This window comes from Gymnoscopelus braueri (assembly GCF_963280865.1).
Source record: "Gymnoscopelus braueri genome assembly, chromosome: 9".
NCBI lineage: Eukaryota > Metazoa > Chordata > Actinopteri > Myctophiformes > Myctophidae > Gymnoscopelus > Gymnoscopelus braueri.
This window is the reverse complement of record NC_137610.1, coordinates 55,817,432-55,836,197: the sequence shown is the minus strand read 5'-3', so window position 1 is coordinate 55,836,197 and position 18,766 is coordinate 55,817,432. Positions and strand designations below refer to the sequence as shown.

At 41.6% G+C, this 18,766-nt stretch overlaps 1 protein-coding gene across 1 annotated transcript; it reads right to left on the bottom strand.

Annotated features, from left to right (window-relative positions):
• Window positions 1-499: 499 nt before the first annotated feature.
• Window positions 500-18,406, bottom strand: LOC308092391 (uncharacterized protein; the record flags this gene model as incomplete). The annotated part of the gene is made up of 5 exons (XM_080438252.1): window positions 18,177-18,406; window positions 17,784-17,907; window positions 14,533-14,631; window positions 3,243-3,341; window positions 500-555 (listed from the first exon to the last, which is right to left on the bottom strand). The coding sequence occupies exons 1-5, from the start codon at window positions 18,303-18,305 to the stop codon at window positions 500-502; spliced, it is 507 nt and encodes a 168-aa protein (XP_080294378.1). The 5' UTR covers window positions 18,306-18,406.
• Between the last annotated feature and the right edge of the window lie 360 nt (window positions 18,407-18,766).

Here is an 18,766-nt window from a genome sequence, read left to right as displayed (position 1 = left end):
CTAAAATGATTGACCCTCATCCTGATGAACACACCTGATGGTGCGTGTGGATGAACATGGAAGTTCATTTAAGGATCCAGGTTTCAATATGAATCAGACATACATCAAGCAGCTCAAAATGTTATTATCCTCAAATGTTGTGTTGTTTGGTTCATTTCAACACCAGCATGTTCAAGACAAAAGGTTTATAGTAGTAACAGGAAATGCAAAAAATGCAAAAGAAAACGCTTAAAAGATTGAAGGTAATTTTGTTTCTGAATATTGTAACAGTTTTTAACCTTCAATTAAGTTCACACTAGGACATCGTAGTACTAAAATGAACAGCCGAATGCTTGGTGCAGTCTATAGAAATATTATAATCATCATTGGCATTATTGCCATGATAATCTTATACTGAAATGTTGAAACACAGAGAGAGAGAGAGAGAGAGAGAGAGAGAGAGAGAGAGAGAGAGAGAGAGAGAGAGAGAGAGAGAGACTTACTGAGGTTCAAATGGTCTTTAGATTCCTCTGTAATAGAAACAGTCCTGGCTGGTGCTGGAGAACTCATCGTCACCTGCAGTTTGGAATCCACAGACTGGTCTGGAATGAAGGAAATAGAAGGACTTTAATAAGAAGGATTCTGATTTGACATGAGTTGTAGATTTTCACATGGTTTGAAGATGAAGGTTCAATGTAAAACTGAGGAATGAGGGTGTAGCAAAGACAGAGCCGTGACCCAAAATACCTCTCCAAGCTTTAAGAGATGATGAACTTTGGTAGAACATTGTCCATCATCTCCATAATGATGCCTGATCATAATTATTTGAACAACAACAGCGTATACACATTCAACCACACATGGATGAGGATGTTGCCAGATATTGACACAAATCCTATTGACAGAAATAGGAACCGTGGCTCAGCAGCCTGATCGCCAGAGAATTAGTATACATTGCACGGATCCAGTGCACGTCATTCCGTGCATAGTCGCCTAGAAACCCCGAAATTCCGTGCAATGCCCTACCAAAAGGAGTAAAGGAGTGTAAAACCCTACTCACTTTCAAAACTGCCCTAAAGATACACCTTCAGGAGGCTGCAATTCCAAAATTGCCCCTGTCCAAATCCTAACCTACCCTAAGTCCTAACCTACCCCCCTCCCCCCCTTTCTCTTTCTTCTCTTGTACACATTTTTTCATATTCTTTCTTCTCTTGTACATTTGTTTCACTCTTCATACCAGTAACCTGTAAGCTGATTGTATGACATTCTGTATAGTAGTGTGTATATCTGTCTGTCTCTTATATGTCATCATGATTTGTGTGCATGGGGTTCTCATCTTAAACAAGCTCAGTGCTTAATGAGTCTTCCAGTTTAGTAGACCTTGTATTGTGAATTTGTACTTCCATGTACTGTTGTTCTCATATCTTACTAAATAAAAGTACATCAATCAATCAATCAAGCTGACAAGATGAGCAGGGGTCACTAGAGGGGGGGAGAAAGACATTTGGTGAGGATTTCAGAATGAACTCAGTTAACGCGGGACAAACATAGCCGAGTACCAAGAAAATGATCGAAAATAAAGCGACTGCGATCTACCATACAGTGAGTGATAGAGGCAAGATGTTTGTGGCCTCTATCATTTATTGCAGCAATGATTGGCTAAGAAAATATCTACAGTTCAAATATGGCACCTACAGTGCAATGGCACCGTGAACTTTCTCTGACTTTTTCAGCTCAAGACCCAAAAGAAAGACTTTGTGTCTCCGCAGGACCCAAACAATAATACATTAAATAGTAATCACTTCCCTATTTAATTGTCAATAACAATGTGTCGCGTTAAAAGTTTAATTAAGGCTGTAAAGCTGCAATTAATGGTAGCATATTTTGAAATGTGTTATGTGATAACATTAGAAACACAATTATAAGTTAATTTATGGTGTGGTTTTTATTCTGTCATGCTTTTGCACAAAATAAGTTGTACTTTTGACAAAAGTGACAATGAGACACTTGTTTTGACATGGGGTTGTAGATGGAGGCTGAATGTAAAACTGAGTGTGGAGAGAAAGTGTAAAGCAGTGTCTTTATAGACAGGACAGTGAGGACAGGGACACAAAGTACATCTCGAGTAGCGTTGGGTATCAAAATGTGGTTCCAAGGAGGAACTGAATCTAAAAAGGCAAGTACCATGTCATCATAAGAATAACTGACTGCCAGTTCTGTTCATTGGTTCCAAAACATGCAAATAACCATTAATTGTCTCTAACAAAGTCTACATATTAGCAGGGACGTACAATAGCTATCTGCCAGGACCCGTCAATGGCTACGTCACACATCAACACAAACAGAGTGTGCGTTCGGAAACACATACTGAGCATCCAGAGTGTGTGCCTCTGTTTGCATACAATCGATGAGCTCCAGTGTAGCATGCTGTACAGTCTATGGTAGCAAGCATGGATAACTTAACAGTGTGAAGTCCTTTACCCACACACGTGTAACTGCTTTATGACTCTTCGGTCAGTTTCCACTTTGTTACCAACAAGACTGGGGTGTGGCGGCTACCTGTCGCTGGCTCTACTGGAGTTACTAGTGAGATGATAGCGTTGCTAGCAAAGGCTGATATGTTGCACTCGGAGACCGCAAGACATCAAACTTACAGTAAGATCAATGCCATGTATATATACATGCTCATTATACAAACAACCATCCATGGAATTGAAAGGTGCAGTCATTTGGTGTGCTAAGCTCTAAAATGATTGACCCTCATCCTGATGAACACACCTGATGGTGCGTGTGCATGAACATGGAAGTTCATTTAAGGATCCAGGTTTCAATATGAATCAGACATACAACAAGCAGCTCAAAATGTTATTATCCTCAAATGTTGTGTTGTTTGGTTAATTTCAACACCAGCATGTTCAAGACAAAAGGTTTATAGTAGTAACAGGAAATGCAAAAAATGCAAAAGAAAACGCTTAAAAGATTGAAGGTCATTTTGTTTCTGAATATTGTAACAGTTTTTAACCTTCAATTAAGTTCACACTAGGACATCGTAGTACTAAAATGAACAGCCGAATGCTTGGTGCAGTCTATAGAAATATTATAATTATCATTGGCATTATTGCCATGATAATCTTATACTGAAATGTTGAAACAAAGAGAGAGAGAGGAGAGAGAGAGGCGAGAGAGAGGAGAGAGGAGAGAGGAGAGAGGGAGAGAGGGAGGGAGAGAGAGAGAGAGAGAGAGAGAGAGAGAGAGAAACTTACTGAGGTTCAAATGGTCTTTAGATTCCTCTGTAATAGAAACAGTCCTGGCTGGTGCTGGAGAACTCATCTTCACCTGCAGTTTGGAATCCACAGACTGGTCTTGAATTAAGGAAATAGAAGGACTTTAATAAGAAGGATTCTGATTTGACATGAGTCGTAGATTTTCACATGGTTTGAAGATGAAGTTTCAATGTAAAACTGAGGAATGAGGGTGTAGCAAAGACAGAGCCGTGACCCAAAAAACATCTCCAAGCTTTAAGAGATGATGAACTTTGATAGAACATTGTCCATCATCTTCATAATGATGCCTGATCATAATTATTTGAACAACAACAGGGGTGTAACTATACACATATTCAACCACACATGGATGAGCATGTTGCCAGATATTGACACAAATATCTGGCAACTGATCAGCGAGTCCTTGGTTCCATTGCTCCACATTTCTTGTCTCTCTCCACTGTCATTGTCAATAAAGGCAAAAAATGCCCCAATAATATATATATTTTTTAAACTCTGTGACACAAACTGTGCTCATATTTTTTCATATTCTTTCTTCTCTTGTACATATTTCTCACTCTTCATACCAGTAACCTGTAAGCTGATTGTATGACATTCTGTATAGTAGTGTGTATATCTGTCTGTCTCTTATATGTCATCATGATTTGTGTGCATGGGGATCTCATCTTAAACAAGCTCAGTGCTTAAAGGTATCATGACATTCATTTTCACTTTTTTTATTTTCAATGTTTTATTTGGGGTTTTATGACCTCAATTACACCCAAAAAACCTGAACTTAGAACATTCAGTGGATTTTCTGTGGTCTGGGGTTTTCTGAATAATTAGGCTGAAAAGTAATCTGAGCTTGGCCCTTCGACAGTGAGGTCACAGTCGAATAATCCCGCCCACTCTCCTCCTCGCCCCTCCCCTCCCCTATCCTTTCCTTTGGGGGGGGGCGGAGCAGAGGCGATGATTGACAGGCAAAATCCCTCACCAGCGACACCCGCAGGCAAAGATTTCTTTTTTCATTGCAGTTGAAAAGGCTTTAGAAATGTGAGAGAAAAACACCTGCCATGGATCACTGGAATGGAATTTTCACTTAAAACTTTTTGTACACTTTTGAAGGACCAGGACAAAGACTTTGAATGTGGTGTAAAAGTGAATGTCATTAAACCTTTAATGAGTCTTCCAGTTTAGTAGACCTTGTATTGTGAATTTGTACTTCCATGTACTGATGTTCTCATGTCTTACTAAATAAAAGTACATCAATCAATCAATCAAGCTGACAAGATGAGCAGGGGTCACTAGAGGGGGGGAGAAAGACATTTGGTGAGGATTTCAGAATGAACTCAGTTAACGCGGGACAAACATAGCCGAGTACCAAGAAAATGATCGAAAATAAAGCGACTGCGATCTACCATACAGTGAGTGATAGAGGCAAGATGTTTGTGGCCTCTATCATTTCTTGCAGCAATGATTGGCTAAGAAAATATCTACAGTTCAAATATGGCACCTACAGTGCAATGGCACCGTGAACTTTCTCTGACTTTTTCAGCTCAAGACCCAAAAGAAAGACTTTGTGTCTCCGCAGGACCCAAACAATAATACATTAAATAGTAATCACTTCCCTATTTAATTGTCAATAACAATGTGTCGCGTTAAAAGTTTAATTAAGGCTGTAAAGCTGCAATTAATGGTAGCATATTTTGAAATGTGTTATGTGATAACATTAGAAACACAATTATAAGTTAATTTATGGTGTGGTTTTTATTCTGTCATGCTTTTGCACAAAATAAGTTTTGAGACAATGAGACACTTGTTTTGACATGGGGTTGTAGATGGAGGCTGAATGTAAAACTGAGTGTGGAGAGAAAGTGTAAAGCAGTGTCTTTATAGACAGGACAATGAGGACAGGGACACAAAGTACATCTCGAGTAGCGTTGGGTATCAAAATGTGGTTCCATGAAGGAACTGAATCTAAAAAGGCAAGTACCATGTCATCATAAAAATAACTGACTGCCAGTTCTGTTCATTGGTTCCAAAACATGCAAATAACCATTAATTGTCTCTAACAAAGTCTACATATTAGCAGGGACGTACGATAGCTATCTGCCAGGACCCGTCAATGGCTACGTCACACATCAACACAAACAGAGTGTGCGTTCGGAAACACATACTGAGCATCCAGAGTGTGTGCCTCTGTTTGCATACAATCGATGAGCTCCAGTGTAGCATGCTGTACAGTCTATGGTAGCAAGCATGGATAACTTAACAGGGTGAAGTCCTTTACCCACACACGTGTAACTGCTTTATGACTCTTCGGTCAGTTTCCACTTTGTTACCAACAAGACTGGGGTGTGGCGGCTACCTGTCGCTGGCTCTACTGGAGTTACTAGTGAGATGATAGCGTTGCTAGCAAAGGCTGATATGTTGCACTCGGAGACCGCAAGACATCAAACTTACAGTAAGATCAATGCCATGCAGTGATGTTGCTAGGTTTTCAATGTAATGGGTCCTGGGACCCAAGGGTGGTCTTTTATATGGGTCCCAGGGACATTTTATCAGTCCCACAAAAATGCACAGCGTTTAACTCGTGTTTCATCTTATATGGTCTTTTTTGGTCCCATTTTACACCACTAACATCATTTTTTTCCCTTTTATTTGTATAGTTTATTTTTCATTCACGTTTGTTGTTTTCATTGTGTTAACAATAGAATCAGATCTGCTACGGGTCTACAGGTCTACGACGTCATGGCAGAGACGTCACTTTTCAACTCCGCAACAGACGGCTCTTGTGTGTGTGTGTTACACGCAAAAGCGTTACCCAAATAATTCGGTCTGAGCATGCGCAAAATGGCGGCCCCCATGGATCATTGTTATCATTTTTATCGTCTTTCTAAGACTATTTCTACGTGGATTTTATCGTTTATTTAACTTTTACATTTTTATCCCGCGATTTTTGTAACCCATTTTTTTCACCCAGTGCCAATTTCCTAAGTGATCCTGGGCGCTACACCAGCCCTACACCAGCACTACACCAGTCCCCCACAGTAGGGAGGCCAGGGCCGAGCTCATGCTTCCTTCAGGCATGAGAGCCAACTGACCTTCTTGTCACCTGACAGGGGGGAGTTTCCCTGGTTGGACGTAGCGCGTGGAAGGAACACGTTATTCCAACCAGTTCCCTTCCCCTCCATCAGGCGCCCCGGCTGTCATGGGGGAGGCGGTATAGCGACCAGGATTACTACATGTTTTTGTGAGGGTATTAACTACCCGCAGGGCTTGAGTCTACAGAGGTGCAAGTGACTGGAGACAGTCTCCAGCCATGTCTCCAGTCGGTCTCCAGGCGTCGGGGGGGGCCCCCTTGTCTCCAGTCGCCCCCCTCATTGACCTCCATTCACTCTCCAGTCTCCAGAGGCCCCCACCTTCCTGAAAATATCTCTCGTTTGCCTGTCCCCGCCCCCTTCACTGCTCTCTGAGTTTCTCAACGGCAGCCATCTTTGTTTGCATTTAGATGGACAGGAACACTCTATGCTTTTTAATTCATTATAGACCCCCACAACCAAACAATGATGGTCCCTTGGTGCTGGTTGGGACCCAATAACATTTCGATTTTATGTTTTATATGTTTTTGATGACGTTAAGGCCTGGATTTGGACGTCTCTCTCCCAGCCTGTAGCAGTAAGAGTTGCCAGACTCTGCGAGAGAATCGAGCAACCCGGTCTGGGAAAACAAAGCCCAAAAGAAGCGACTGTATGGGCCACAGGAGCCCCCACGGATGGTCTCTTTGTGCTGGTTGGAACCCAATGACGTTTATATTTGATGTTTTATATGCTTTTGATGACATCCAGGCGTGGATTTTTACATCTATGTCACAGACTCCTGTCCCAGCCAGCGTTGCCAGGTTCTGTGAGATAAACGAGTGACTGGGTGTGAGCCCTTTTAAACCTACTGTATACATAGTCAATTTGAAAATAGCAGATCTACAAGCTCACAACGTGTCACATCGTGACGGATTGTGAGCTTGTAGATCTGCTATTTTCAAATAAATCTTGGGGGACATAATATAAGCAGACCTGGCTGCAAACATTGGTGAGAGCATATGTCAGACAGCAGCAGCATCAGAAGACAGGTAAGGTGCCTTAACAGATGTTTAATGGCTCTAATTGTGCTAATGGAACATAATCATTGATCATTATACCCCTTAGTCCCTAAGGAAGACCTGATTTTATATTGAATATGATTTTAAATGTGGGCTGAGAGCTGCTTAAAGCTAACAAACAGTCCATGCTAGACACATATCATTATTCATAGAACATCACTGATCAACATAAAGCCTCGATTTTATATTTCATATTATTTAAAATATTTTTAGCTTTGTTTATTATATAGCAGTTTGAGGGAAAGAGCTCTAGCTCCGTTTTTGTACTGTTATTTAACATGACAGTTTAATGTTTTGTGGTCATGGGTCAAGGTGTGTTGGTCAAGACATGTTTACCTCCATCTGGGGTGTGTGGGTTTTGTAAACTGCTCAGTGTAACATGCATGATATTATACAACCCACATGCTAAATGAGGAGAAATCAAATTAGTGATTGACTGTTTCAGACAATGTAATGTATTGTAGATGTTGATTCTAATCACTGTATCTGATCTGTTTATTTATGTCAATTTTTTTCTGGGGACCCCAGTACAGTTCATCAGTAGGCCTACAGTTATTTTAATAATATGATAGGGCAGTGGTTCTCAAAGAGAGGGTGTACAAATGGAACCAAATGGACCCATGAGGGTCCATATGGTTCCATTTATACACTCTTAAGAGTTAGGATTGTATAGTATAGATTGCGGTCCCAGAGGTAGAAAATGTTCAAATAGGGGTCTGTGATAGCGCATACTATGCGTTCATATTATTTGAGATATTTAATTATGTGTAGGCCTTTATGTATAGTCTACATGATTGTGGATGTTGTGTGTTCATTATGCTCCCAACTAGTGTAATAGAGTTGAGGCTTTGGACAGAGAGAGACTCAAAGCTGTTTATGTGAATAAAATGTTCATCCAATATGTGTGTGCTATTACAGTAGTTCTCAAACGTTTTCATGTGAAGGACCCCCAAATGAATATGCATTTGACTATAGGGTTTATTGATGATTTTGATGTTATATTAACACATTTTCCTGGAGACCCCCTGGAACCCCCTTAACTCATTCACTGCCAGAACTTTTTTTTTTTTGCGTTTGCCCACTGCCAGAGATTTTTCATTGAAATAAAAAAGTACTCAGGAGCCGAGATACAAAATGTTTAAGTTTTAAGTTAACAAGGAAGTTTTTTTCTTTTCATTTACTGCTTTCTATAGTTTTTAGCAATTTTCGCGATATTTTTTACAGTGGGCGGGGGCATTCTGTCCGGTGGCTAAATATGCCTTTTTTACACAATAAAAAAGGTCCTGTGGTCTTGGATGGCCAGATGTGAGTTATTGGGGGCTAGAAGAGCTACTGTAAATAATAATAAAGAAAACACCGGGTTATTGTGCAAAAAAAAAACATATTTAGCCACCGGACAGAATACGCCCACTGTAAAAAAGATCGCGAAAATTGCTAAAACTATAGAAAGCAGTAAAAAATAAAGTTTAACACTCATCTTTTATTTACTTTAATTACAAGCTAAACATAAACCTAAAAAAACAAAGTTGTCCTTTAAAGGACAGAAGTCGTTTTAGTCGTTCTAGGCAGGGAATGAGTTAAGAACCCCTGGGGGTCCCCTGACCACAGGTCTTTTTAATATTTTCTGTATCACATGCAAGTAGGGACATGGTGGTGTCACAAAGTAAACAAGCACTGGTAGTTAGTACTTCTAGCTTATGTTGGTTTCAGGGTGCAAGTCCCTGCAGTGCTGTACCCTGCTGACTGTCTCACCTTTGTCCTGTACTGTATGTTTACATGAAATGTTATCACTCAATTAGTTGTCACGCTGTCCAGTTAACACATTTGGTTCCATTTGTACACTCTCAGAGTTAGGATTTTATAGTATAGATTGTGGTCCCAGAGATAAAAATCAAATGGGGGTCCGTGGTCTAATGCATATCAAACTGGGGGTCTTGAAATTAAAAGGTTTGAGAACCACTGTGACAGGGGATACTGTGTGTTCATATTTGAGACAGTTATTTATGCAAATATTCCACATTCACTTTTCACTTCATTAATGTTTTTAAATAGCCGATCTACAAGCTTGTAGATTGGCTATTTTCAAATAGCTGATGTATATAGGGTATATAGTAGCTTGCTGATTTTGATGCTATAGATATTAACACATTTTTCTGGGGACCCCAGTACAGTTCATCAGTACAGTTATTTAACATGACAGTGTGGTGCTAAAGCTGCAGTCGAAATCCAGCTCTTAGAGAACATGTGATATCCCCTGGTGTGTGTTCATATTATTTTAGATATTAAATGATGTGCAGGCCTATTGGCTTTGGACTGACAGAGACAGGCAGAAAGCTGTTCAATACATGTTCATCCTGTGTGCTGTTGCAGTGGTTCTCAAACCTTTTCATGTCAAGGACTCAAAATGAATATATTTTTGGCCATTTTAAGATTTTTTGAAAATAGCCAATCTACAAGCTTGTAGATCGGCTATTTTCAACCAGGTGATGAAAGGTTTAAAGTGGCTAAAATGTGTAACATGGATTATAGGCCAAATGCTACAGCAGAGGAAATGGTGAGAAATCAAATGAGTGATTGACTGTTTTAGACAATATGCATTGCAGATATGTTGATTCTAACCAAATTACTGTATCTGAGATATTTATTTATGTCTAGGCTCCTATGCTCTTGTTTAGTGTACATGATAGGGCAGTGGTTCTCAAACAGAGGGTGTACAAATGGAACCAAATGGACCCTCACAGGTCCATTTGGTTCCATTTATACACTCTTAGAGTAAATGTATACAATTTAAAATTATTTTAAAGTATAGATTGCTGTCCCAGAGGTAGAAAATGCTCAAATAGGGGTCCTTGAAATGAAAAGGTTTGAGAACCACTGTGATAGGGGATACTATGTGTTCATATTATTGTCTCTGCCAGGCCGAAAGGCATGGCGAGAGAGTATGTTTTGCACCCTGTCTGACCAGCTAATCTCCAGGACCGTTGGCATGATCGCAGCGAAACTATGCACACACACTCCCTGGATGCCAATTCAGAACCTCTGCCCCAAATCTTTCACATGGGCCTGTTATAGCGCCACCAGGAGACCGCTTTTTGCAAAACCCATTTTTGACAGTACTCCTACAGATTCTGTCCAAACGTCACGTAAATCGGTACACAGTGGCCCTCATTTATCAACGGATCGTATAAACCGGCTTATATTTTTCCATATATTCGGCCGTACACCAACGTCGAAGTCACATTTATCAACGAATCCTACACAGCCAATCCTAGCGTACATCAGGTCGGAGCCTTGATAAATGTCACGGCTGAAACCGAGCGCCATTTAAATAACACACCCTTAAATATTCTCGAAACGCCCTGATTTTACGACATGGAGAACCAGAATACGACCAAATAAAGCATGGGAAGCCAAAAGAGTTTCGCCGGCTCGCCTCGCTGCCTGTCAAGTCACACATGCACATGCACACGCACACGCCTCTCTCTGTCTCACATACACACACACGCCCAACTGTGTCTTTCATGTAATCCGTAACGGTACTATCTTTGTCACGTAGGCTTGTAGCCTACATGAATTACATAATGATACCAATCACATCGCCATGAATGGGGTTTGTATATTAATTTATTTAACCCATACCGAGCAGTGCACAAGCAGTCATGTAGGATATTCCCCGTGAGACTCGGACGGGCGGCAGACGGCAGTGATCCCGTGCTGCCACGTTAATAAGAGATTCGATCGTCGGGTTGATATCCATAACCCAACCAGGTTGTGTAGCCTACATAACTCTCTATGACATAACTCCATAACATAGGACAAGCTACAGTAAGTTTGTAGACCTCACTGTCCATGAAAAGATGGTCGGGGCTCCCGAAAATGTTCTCGCAGAAGCGCAACGGCAACAACTGCTATCGACCAGACGTGAGATCTCAGCGTACGGTAGGATGAAGCCATCGTCAGGTTATATTGATAAATGCCGAAAGTTGCGGTGATCTCGCCATACGCCCATTATTTGGTCTGCGCCACGTTGATAAATGAGGGCCAGTATCTCTATAGTCATTAAACAAAACGGGTCTGTCAGATTTAACTTTTTCACTATCATCAGTGTTTCCTTAATTAATGTTTTTTTGTTTACACATGATTTTTTTCTATTGATATATTGCATTCATGTTCATGGGTATTTTCAGACATTTAACCACCTGTGAGGGGTTGTGAGCTTGTAGATCGGCTATTTTCAAATAGATGATGTATATAGGGTTTATAGTGGCTAGCTGATTTTTATACTATATCAAATCTGAGAATCACTGTGCTATTGTATAGTGTGATTACAGGTCAATCAGTAAACACTAAAGGAAAGCTGTGTTGGTAAAGCCAGGTTAATCATATCTTTTCATACATTTTCATGCAAGTAAGGGCATGGTGTGAACATGGCAAAAAAGCACTGGTAGTAGGTACTCCTGGTTTCTGCTGGGAACAGGGTTCGAGTCCCTGCAGCGCTGTGCTTACTGTTTCACCTTTGTCCTGTTGTATGTTTACATACAAAGTTAGCACTCAATTCATAGATACATCTTTATAGCACATGGTTGCATTACAGTGCAACCACAATGTGATTAAGTTCTTATTCACTATGCAAAGTTTTTGTACTCCTATGTTATGGTGTATTAGTCAGCACAGTGGATTAATATTTCTATCGATCTGGGATGTTAAGGTTGTGCAAAACTGTGGTCAATGAATTGCCTCTTCAGCTAGATTAAACGGCAGTCACTTATAACTGTTGAGACTCCTAGAACATTAAGACGTGTTGACATGGATAGCTTTGTGTCTAATAACATCTCTGTGTTAATGAATGGGGTATGAGCATTATGTCATACAGTGTAGATTGTAGATCGGACCATGTCATACAGTACATGGTCTACAGACCATGTGCTGTTGACCATGTCGGTCTACAGTACAACAAACTATTAAGATGTTTGTAATTACATGCTTGGTGTAATGTTTAAATGTGTAATGTTTAAAGCAAAGTAGGCCTTGCACAAGCCCGGGATCGAACCCAGGACCTTTTGACCATGTCATGTGTAAATGACATGCAAATGGTCCAAACAGGGACACACCCTAATGCTAATCTGATCCCTCCCACAATGACTGGAGAAACCTCAGCCAATCGCTGGCCTCACAGAATGCACTACGGTACGGCTCATCCCCCTACCCTAGGAGACACGGGGAGAACATGCAAACTCCACACAGAGTAGGCCCTTTCACCAACCCCACCTAGGGTATGGGCGCTGATGACGCGGAGGAGAAGACACGCCCCCAGCGCCCACAGCGTCCCCCGGCAGGAATCGAACCCAGGACCTTCTAGCTGTGAGGCGACAGCGCTACCGACTGCGCCACCGTGCCTCCACATCGTTTTTTCGGATTTTATCGTTTATAAAGTAGGATAAAGTAGGATGTGGCCATGCAAAATGGTGGTGTCCCATGGATTTGTAAAATATAAAAAAACGCGAATTATTTTTATATTTTTTTCTGTTGGTGACAATTGTAGTGCGTCCCATGGACGCCACGACGGTGTCATGAATGCATCCTTTTGCAATAAGGTGCGTCAGCGACGCAGGACGCAGGCCTATGAGCATCTCTGGCCATGTATATGTCACAGGGAAATTGGCAGTCCAGGGAAATTGACAGGGGAGCGCTAGTTTTATAGAAGCGGGGCGGTGCTGCGAGGCGGGGCTTTGATGCGAGGACGACGACCACAACAACAATATAACAACCAGGAAGCTACGCTAGGGGAACGCTGAAAATAAAATGGATAATATGAGAGAAATACTCAAGTAAAGTACGAATACCTCAAAATTGTACTTGAGTAAATCTACTTTGTTACTTTACACCACTAGTACAAAGCTCAGTGGCACACTTCGATAATCATTGGACTCCCCACCCACTACCACTGGGAGCCGGGGTTTGACTCCCGCTCGGGACATTACTTTTTCAAACAACCGCGGACTACTTTTTTTTCGCTGATAAAGTATAGTTTTGGACCATGACGGAGGCGCTCCGACTTAGCAGACCTTGAGGCCGAGGAGTCGCGCCCGAGCGCCTCCAGGCGCGAGTGCCCGCGACGACCGGCCGATGGTTTGCTAGTCGACTTAAGCGCCGTCCGAGTTATGTACCGATAGGCACAGAATCGTAAATGATGTTGTGGGGACTGCGTTTGCCCCAACTGCCACTCACTGCACTAACATAGCCCGCCAGGCCCGCCCCCTTGTGCTTCAACTGCATGGAATGAGGCTGTGTGTGTGTGTGTGTGTGTGTGTGTGTGTGTGTGTGTGTGTGTGTGTGTGTGTGTGTGTGTGTGTGTGTGTGTGTGTGTGTGTGCGCATGCGTGTGTGCGTGCTCGTTTGTGCATGCGTGCTCGTTTGTCCGTGCGTGTGTGGTGTGGGGCTCATGTCTGGCTTGCATTGCCCTCTAGCGTTGATTCTACAGAATTGCCTGAGGGGCGGTGAAAACAAGCGTACCCCTTTCAATTTCCCTGGAATGCCAATTTCTCTGTAACATATATATACATGCTCATTATACAAACAACCATCCATGGAATTGAAAGGTTCAGTCATTTGGTGTGCTAAGCTCTAAAATGATTGACCCTCATCCTGATGAACACACCTGATGGTGCGTGTGGATGAACATGGAAGTTCATTTAAGGATCCAGGTTTCAATATGAATCAGACATACAACAAGCAGCTCAAAATATTATTATCCTCAAATGTTGTGTTGTTTGGTTAATTTCAACACCAGCATTTTCAAGACAAAAGGTTTATAGTAGTAACAGGAAATGCAAAAAATGCAAAAGAAAACGCTTAAAAGATTGAAGGTAATTTTGTTTCTGAATATTGTAACAGTTTTTAATCTTCAATTAAGTTCACACTAGGACATCGTAGTACTAAAATGAACAGCCGAATGCTTGGTGCAGTCTATAGAAATATTATAATTATCATTATTGCCATGATAATCTTATACTGATGTTGATATGGTGAAACCAAGAGAGAGAGAGAGAGAGAGAGAGAGAGAGAGAGAGAGAGAGAGAGAGAGAGAGAGAGAGAGAGAGAGAGAGAGAGAGAGAGAGAGAGAGAGACTTACTGAGGTTCAAATGGTCTTTAGATTCCTCTGTAATAGAAACAGTCCTGGCTGGTGCTGGAGAACTCATCTTCACCTGCAGTTTGGAATCCACAGACTGGTCTGGAATGAAGGAAATAGAAGGACTTTAATAAGAAGGATTCTGATTTGACATGAGTCGTAGATTTTCACATGGTTTGAAGATGAAGGTTCAATGTAAAACTGAGGAATGAGGGTGTAGCAAAGACAGAGCCGTGACCCAAAAAACATCTCCAAGCTTTAAGAGATGATGAACTTTGATAGAACATTGTCCATCATCTTCATAATGATGCCTGATCATAATTATTTGAACAACAACAGGGGTGTAACTTACACATATTCAACCACACATGGATGAGCATGTTGCCAGATATTGACACAAATATCTGGCAACTGATCAGCGAGTCCTTGGTTCCATTGCTCCACATTTCTTGTCGCTCTCCACTGTCATTGTCAATAAAGGCAAAAAATGCCCCAATAATATATATTTTTTAAAACTCTGTGACACAAACTGTGCTCTCACACCCGATACAGTGGGAGAGACCACAGCACCCAGGTGGAATGGTTGGCTAGGAAAATGTCTACAGCGCAAATATGGCGCCTACAGTGCAATGGCACCATGAACTTTCTCTGATAACAGTCTGTAGGCCAGAGAGGTTCTTGTCTTTTTCAGTTCAAGACCCAAAAGAAACATTGTGTCTCCATGGAACCCAAACAAAAACAAAAATACATTAAATAATAATCAATTAAGCCCTATTTAATTATCAATCACAACAATCCAAATGTGTCACGTTAAAAGTTTAATTAAATTCAATCTTTATTTCAGACCCAAGGGAGATCCGTATCACAATAAAAGTGCGCCCATTGTTCCAGTCTAGAGCAGTGGTTCTCAAACTTGTGTCAAGGACCCCCAAATTGAGACTTATTAGCCCGCGGACCCCCATTTGAAAAGATATGCCAGGGACTTTCACGGCTCTAGCGGTGATTCTCAACCACTTTAATTTCAAGGACCCCCAGTTTGACATGCATTAGGTTACTTATGTTGTAAAATCAATGTTAATGTAACTCTGAGAGTGTACAAATGAAAACCAAATGGACCCTAACGGGTCCATTTGGTTCCATTTTTACACTCTCAGAGTTACAGACCCATAAGGGTGCATTTGGTTCCCAACTATCCATCGTTTAGCTGGGGACCCCCTGGAACTCCCTCAATGACCCCTGGGGGTCCCCGGACCCTACTTTGAGAACCAATGGTCCAGAGGGGAACCTAACGGAACTACTTATAGGGTTAGTTATGACAGCAATGATATCATTTACTGACTCACATGCCCTACACATACATCTATACATAAGATTGCGTCCCCCGACACTAATAGCCTCTACACACTGTACGATATTTGACCCGATATGGCTCTCGGGGATATTTTTTGGGTGATCGCCGAGAAAACCACCGATCTCAGTCCAGATTGGGCGTTCCTCGGCGAGGTGTTGATCGCGCAGTGTGTAAGGTACTCCGAGAAGAAACACCCCGATAAATTGCGGTCGGCGAGCGGTTCCCGATAATTTTTACTTTACTAGCATGTTGGATATTTGGGTTTGTCGGACCCGATGAGAGCCGTGCTACAGCCAATCAGAGCACATTACAGCCACGCACCGGTCCGTGGCTAGTCCTCCCGCATAGAACCGCTATATTACCGTACAGACAGTCCAGTCCTGTATTAGATAAACATGATAAACAGATTGATAGAGTGAGCGAGCCTGCTCGACAATGGGGCTGTTTATTATTAGAAAGGTAATTAGGGCTTAGTTATTATTAGGGCTTGCAGACAGAGAGAGAAAGAGAGAGAGCTGTGTGTATGTGTGTGTGTGTGTGTGTGTGTGTGTGTGTGTGTGTGTGTGTGTGTGTGACGCAGGTATGTGTCTCTGAACAGTATTGCCAGGTTTTGCGAGAGAAATAAGCAACCAGGTCTATGAAAACAAGCACAACAAAAGCGACTATAGGCTGCATGAGCACTTTAAACCTATATACAAATAAAAACGCGTCGCAACTATTTTCAAAGAAAAAAAGCAACATTAAGAAATAAAGCCAAATAAGCAACTACACTTTGGAAATAGGCTAAAAAGAAACGCAACCACCAATACTTTTTACAAGAAACTCGCTTATAATAAGCGGACAGGGCAACACTGCTTCTGATCTGAATTGGACTCTGGTTGACTTTTGTTTTGAAACGTTTGTTTCAGAGAGGGAGAGTGAGAGAGAGAGAGAAATACAGAGAAATTGAGAATTATTTAATGTCAATCATTAGCGTCCTGTCTCGGTCTCGCGCATATATCACGGGAGCCTTTCACGTTTTCGTGAGACGTTTGGAATAAAAACAAATGTATGTATTGGGTCGGGATCACATCGTGGTGAAATATCTTGTAATCAACCCTGTCGGCGACCAATCTATCGTGCGAGAATCACAGCGATATATTTAGCCCGATTTCAAGAGAGAAACTCGTGCAATGTGAAATGCTTAACGATCTGTTCACTCGCCGACCATTTCAAATGTCGGGCAGTGTGTAGAGGCCTTAACAAACATCTGGCTTGCACCGGAGCTTCTTGGAGCTCTCAGCAGCAGCCTCGTTATCATCATCGTCATTATAAGCCACTGTAAAGCTTCAATTAATGGTAGCATATTTTGAAATGTGTTATGTGATAACATAAACACATTAATTGCAAGTTTTTTATTTTGTCATGCCTTTGCACAAAAGAAGAAGGCAATTTTAAAGATGACTTCATGACTCAGCTAAATCAAATCTCACAACTCTTTTTTTCTAATAATATGTCCCTTGTCCTAATATGAGATTTGTGGAACAGCGTGAAAGGAGCCCCAATCCCCCCCCCCCCCACACACACACACACACACACTAGCACTGAGTTTCATAAACAATTAGCACAATATGTAGAATTATGATGTTTTGGTAGCCATACAGCCAAGCAGTTGTAAAAATTACAGATTGACACTAAAGTCGGCCATACCAGCCCTGAAAAAAAAAGGATAGTCATTTTGTATTTTCAAACAAAATGCCAGACATCTCTGTTTATTAACAAAGGGGATTATGTTGTTATGTTGTATAATAAAATACCTGCCGCAAACAAAGCATTACACAGCAGAAATAATAGTCTGTCTGTCAACACAAACCTCTCTTTTGCAGTAGTCTATGGAAACCACTAGTAAAAAAACAATACATACCGATGTTGTATAACTTTGCTACAGGCAAGCAGCCCAGGTCCCGGGTCCGTCTCTCGCCGTTCCTCTGATGTGAATGTCTTTTGGAGGCCATCTTTTGATACTGTGGACTTCTCCATCTGACGGCCTGTGGAAATAAACAGTAGAATATTTAACAACCTTACATACTACATAGATAACTGAAGAGTTTCAACGATGCAGTGATTTTCTGTTCAGCCATTGCAACACAAAACTATGAAAAAGGCCTTATGGCAAAACATTACGGTGGAGCCCTGGCATGCCGAGCCGGGACTGTGCAGTTCCAGATGCCATAAAAAAACGCAAAGAGAGAAAAAGGTGTAGTATTCAGTCTGCTGGTTGAATAAGTCAATTATGAATATTAAAATACAAGCATACCTTTGCATCTGGGACCTGGAAGAAGAGTTTGACGACTCCACGCAGACGAGCATCTTTATTCACAGTTAAAACCAGCGGTGGCTGGTACATCTGGGTATAACTTAGCCTGGTTCCAGACGAATCTGCCATTGCAAAATTGCATTGCACTTTAGCCCTCGGCAGATGTTTATTGTCTGGCCACGCGAGGCTAGGTATAACTCCTCTCCTGGTACATCTGGGTAGAACTCCTCTCCTGGTACATCTGGGTAGAACTCCTCTCCTGGTACATCTGGGTAGAACTCCTCTCCTGAGGGGAGAGGAGGTAACTGAAATATGAAATCATTTAGAATCATTGTAGAGAAACAATGTTATTACACATAGATAAAGTATGTATGTGTGGCTATGAGTTTTGCTAAAATCTTACTACAATATAATTGACAAAAGCTCCGAAGGTTCGACAGCGATTCGCAAGCACAGGATCACTCCACATGCCTCCAAGACCCGCCACAGACTGTTGATCAGAGCTATGGCTATGTTTTAGGCATCTTACCCCACCTCCATCAGTGATCGGACTCTCGGTTTGATTGATTCTCTGATTCGCCTATCAGACC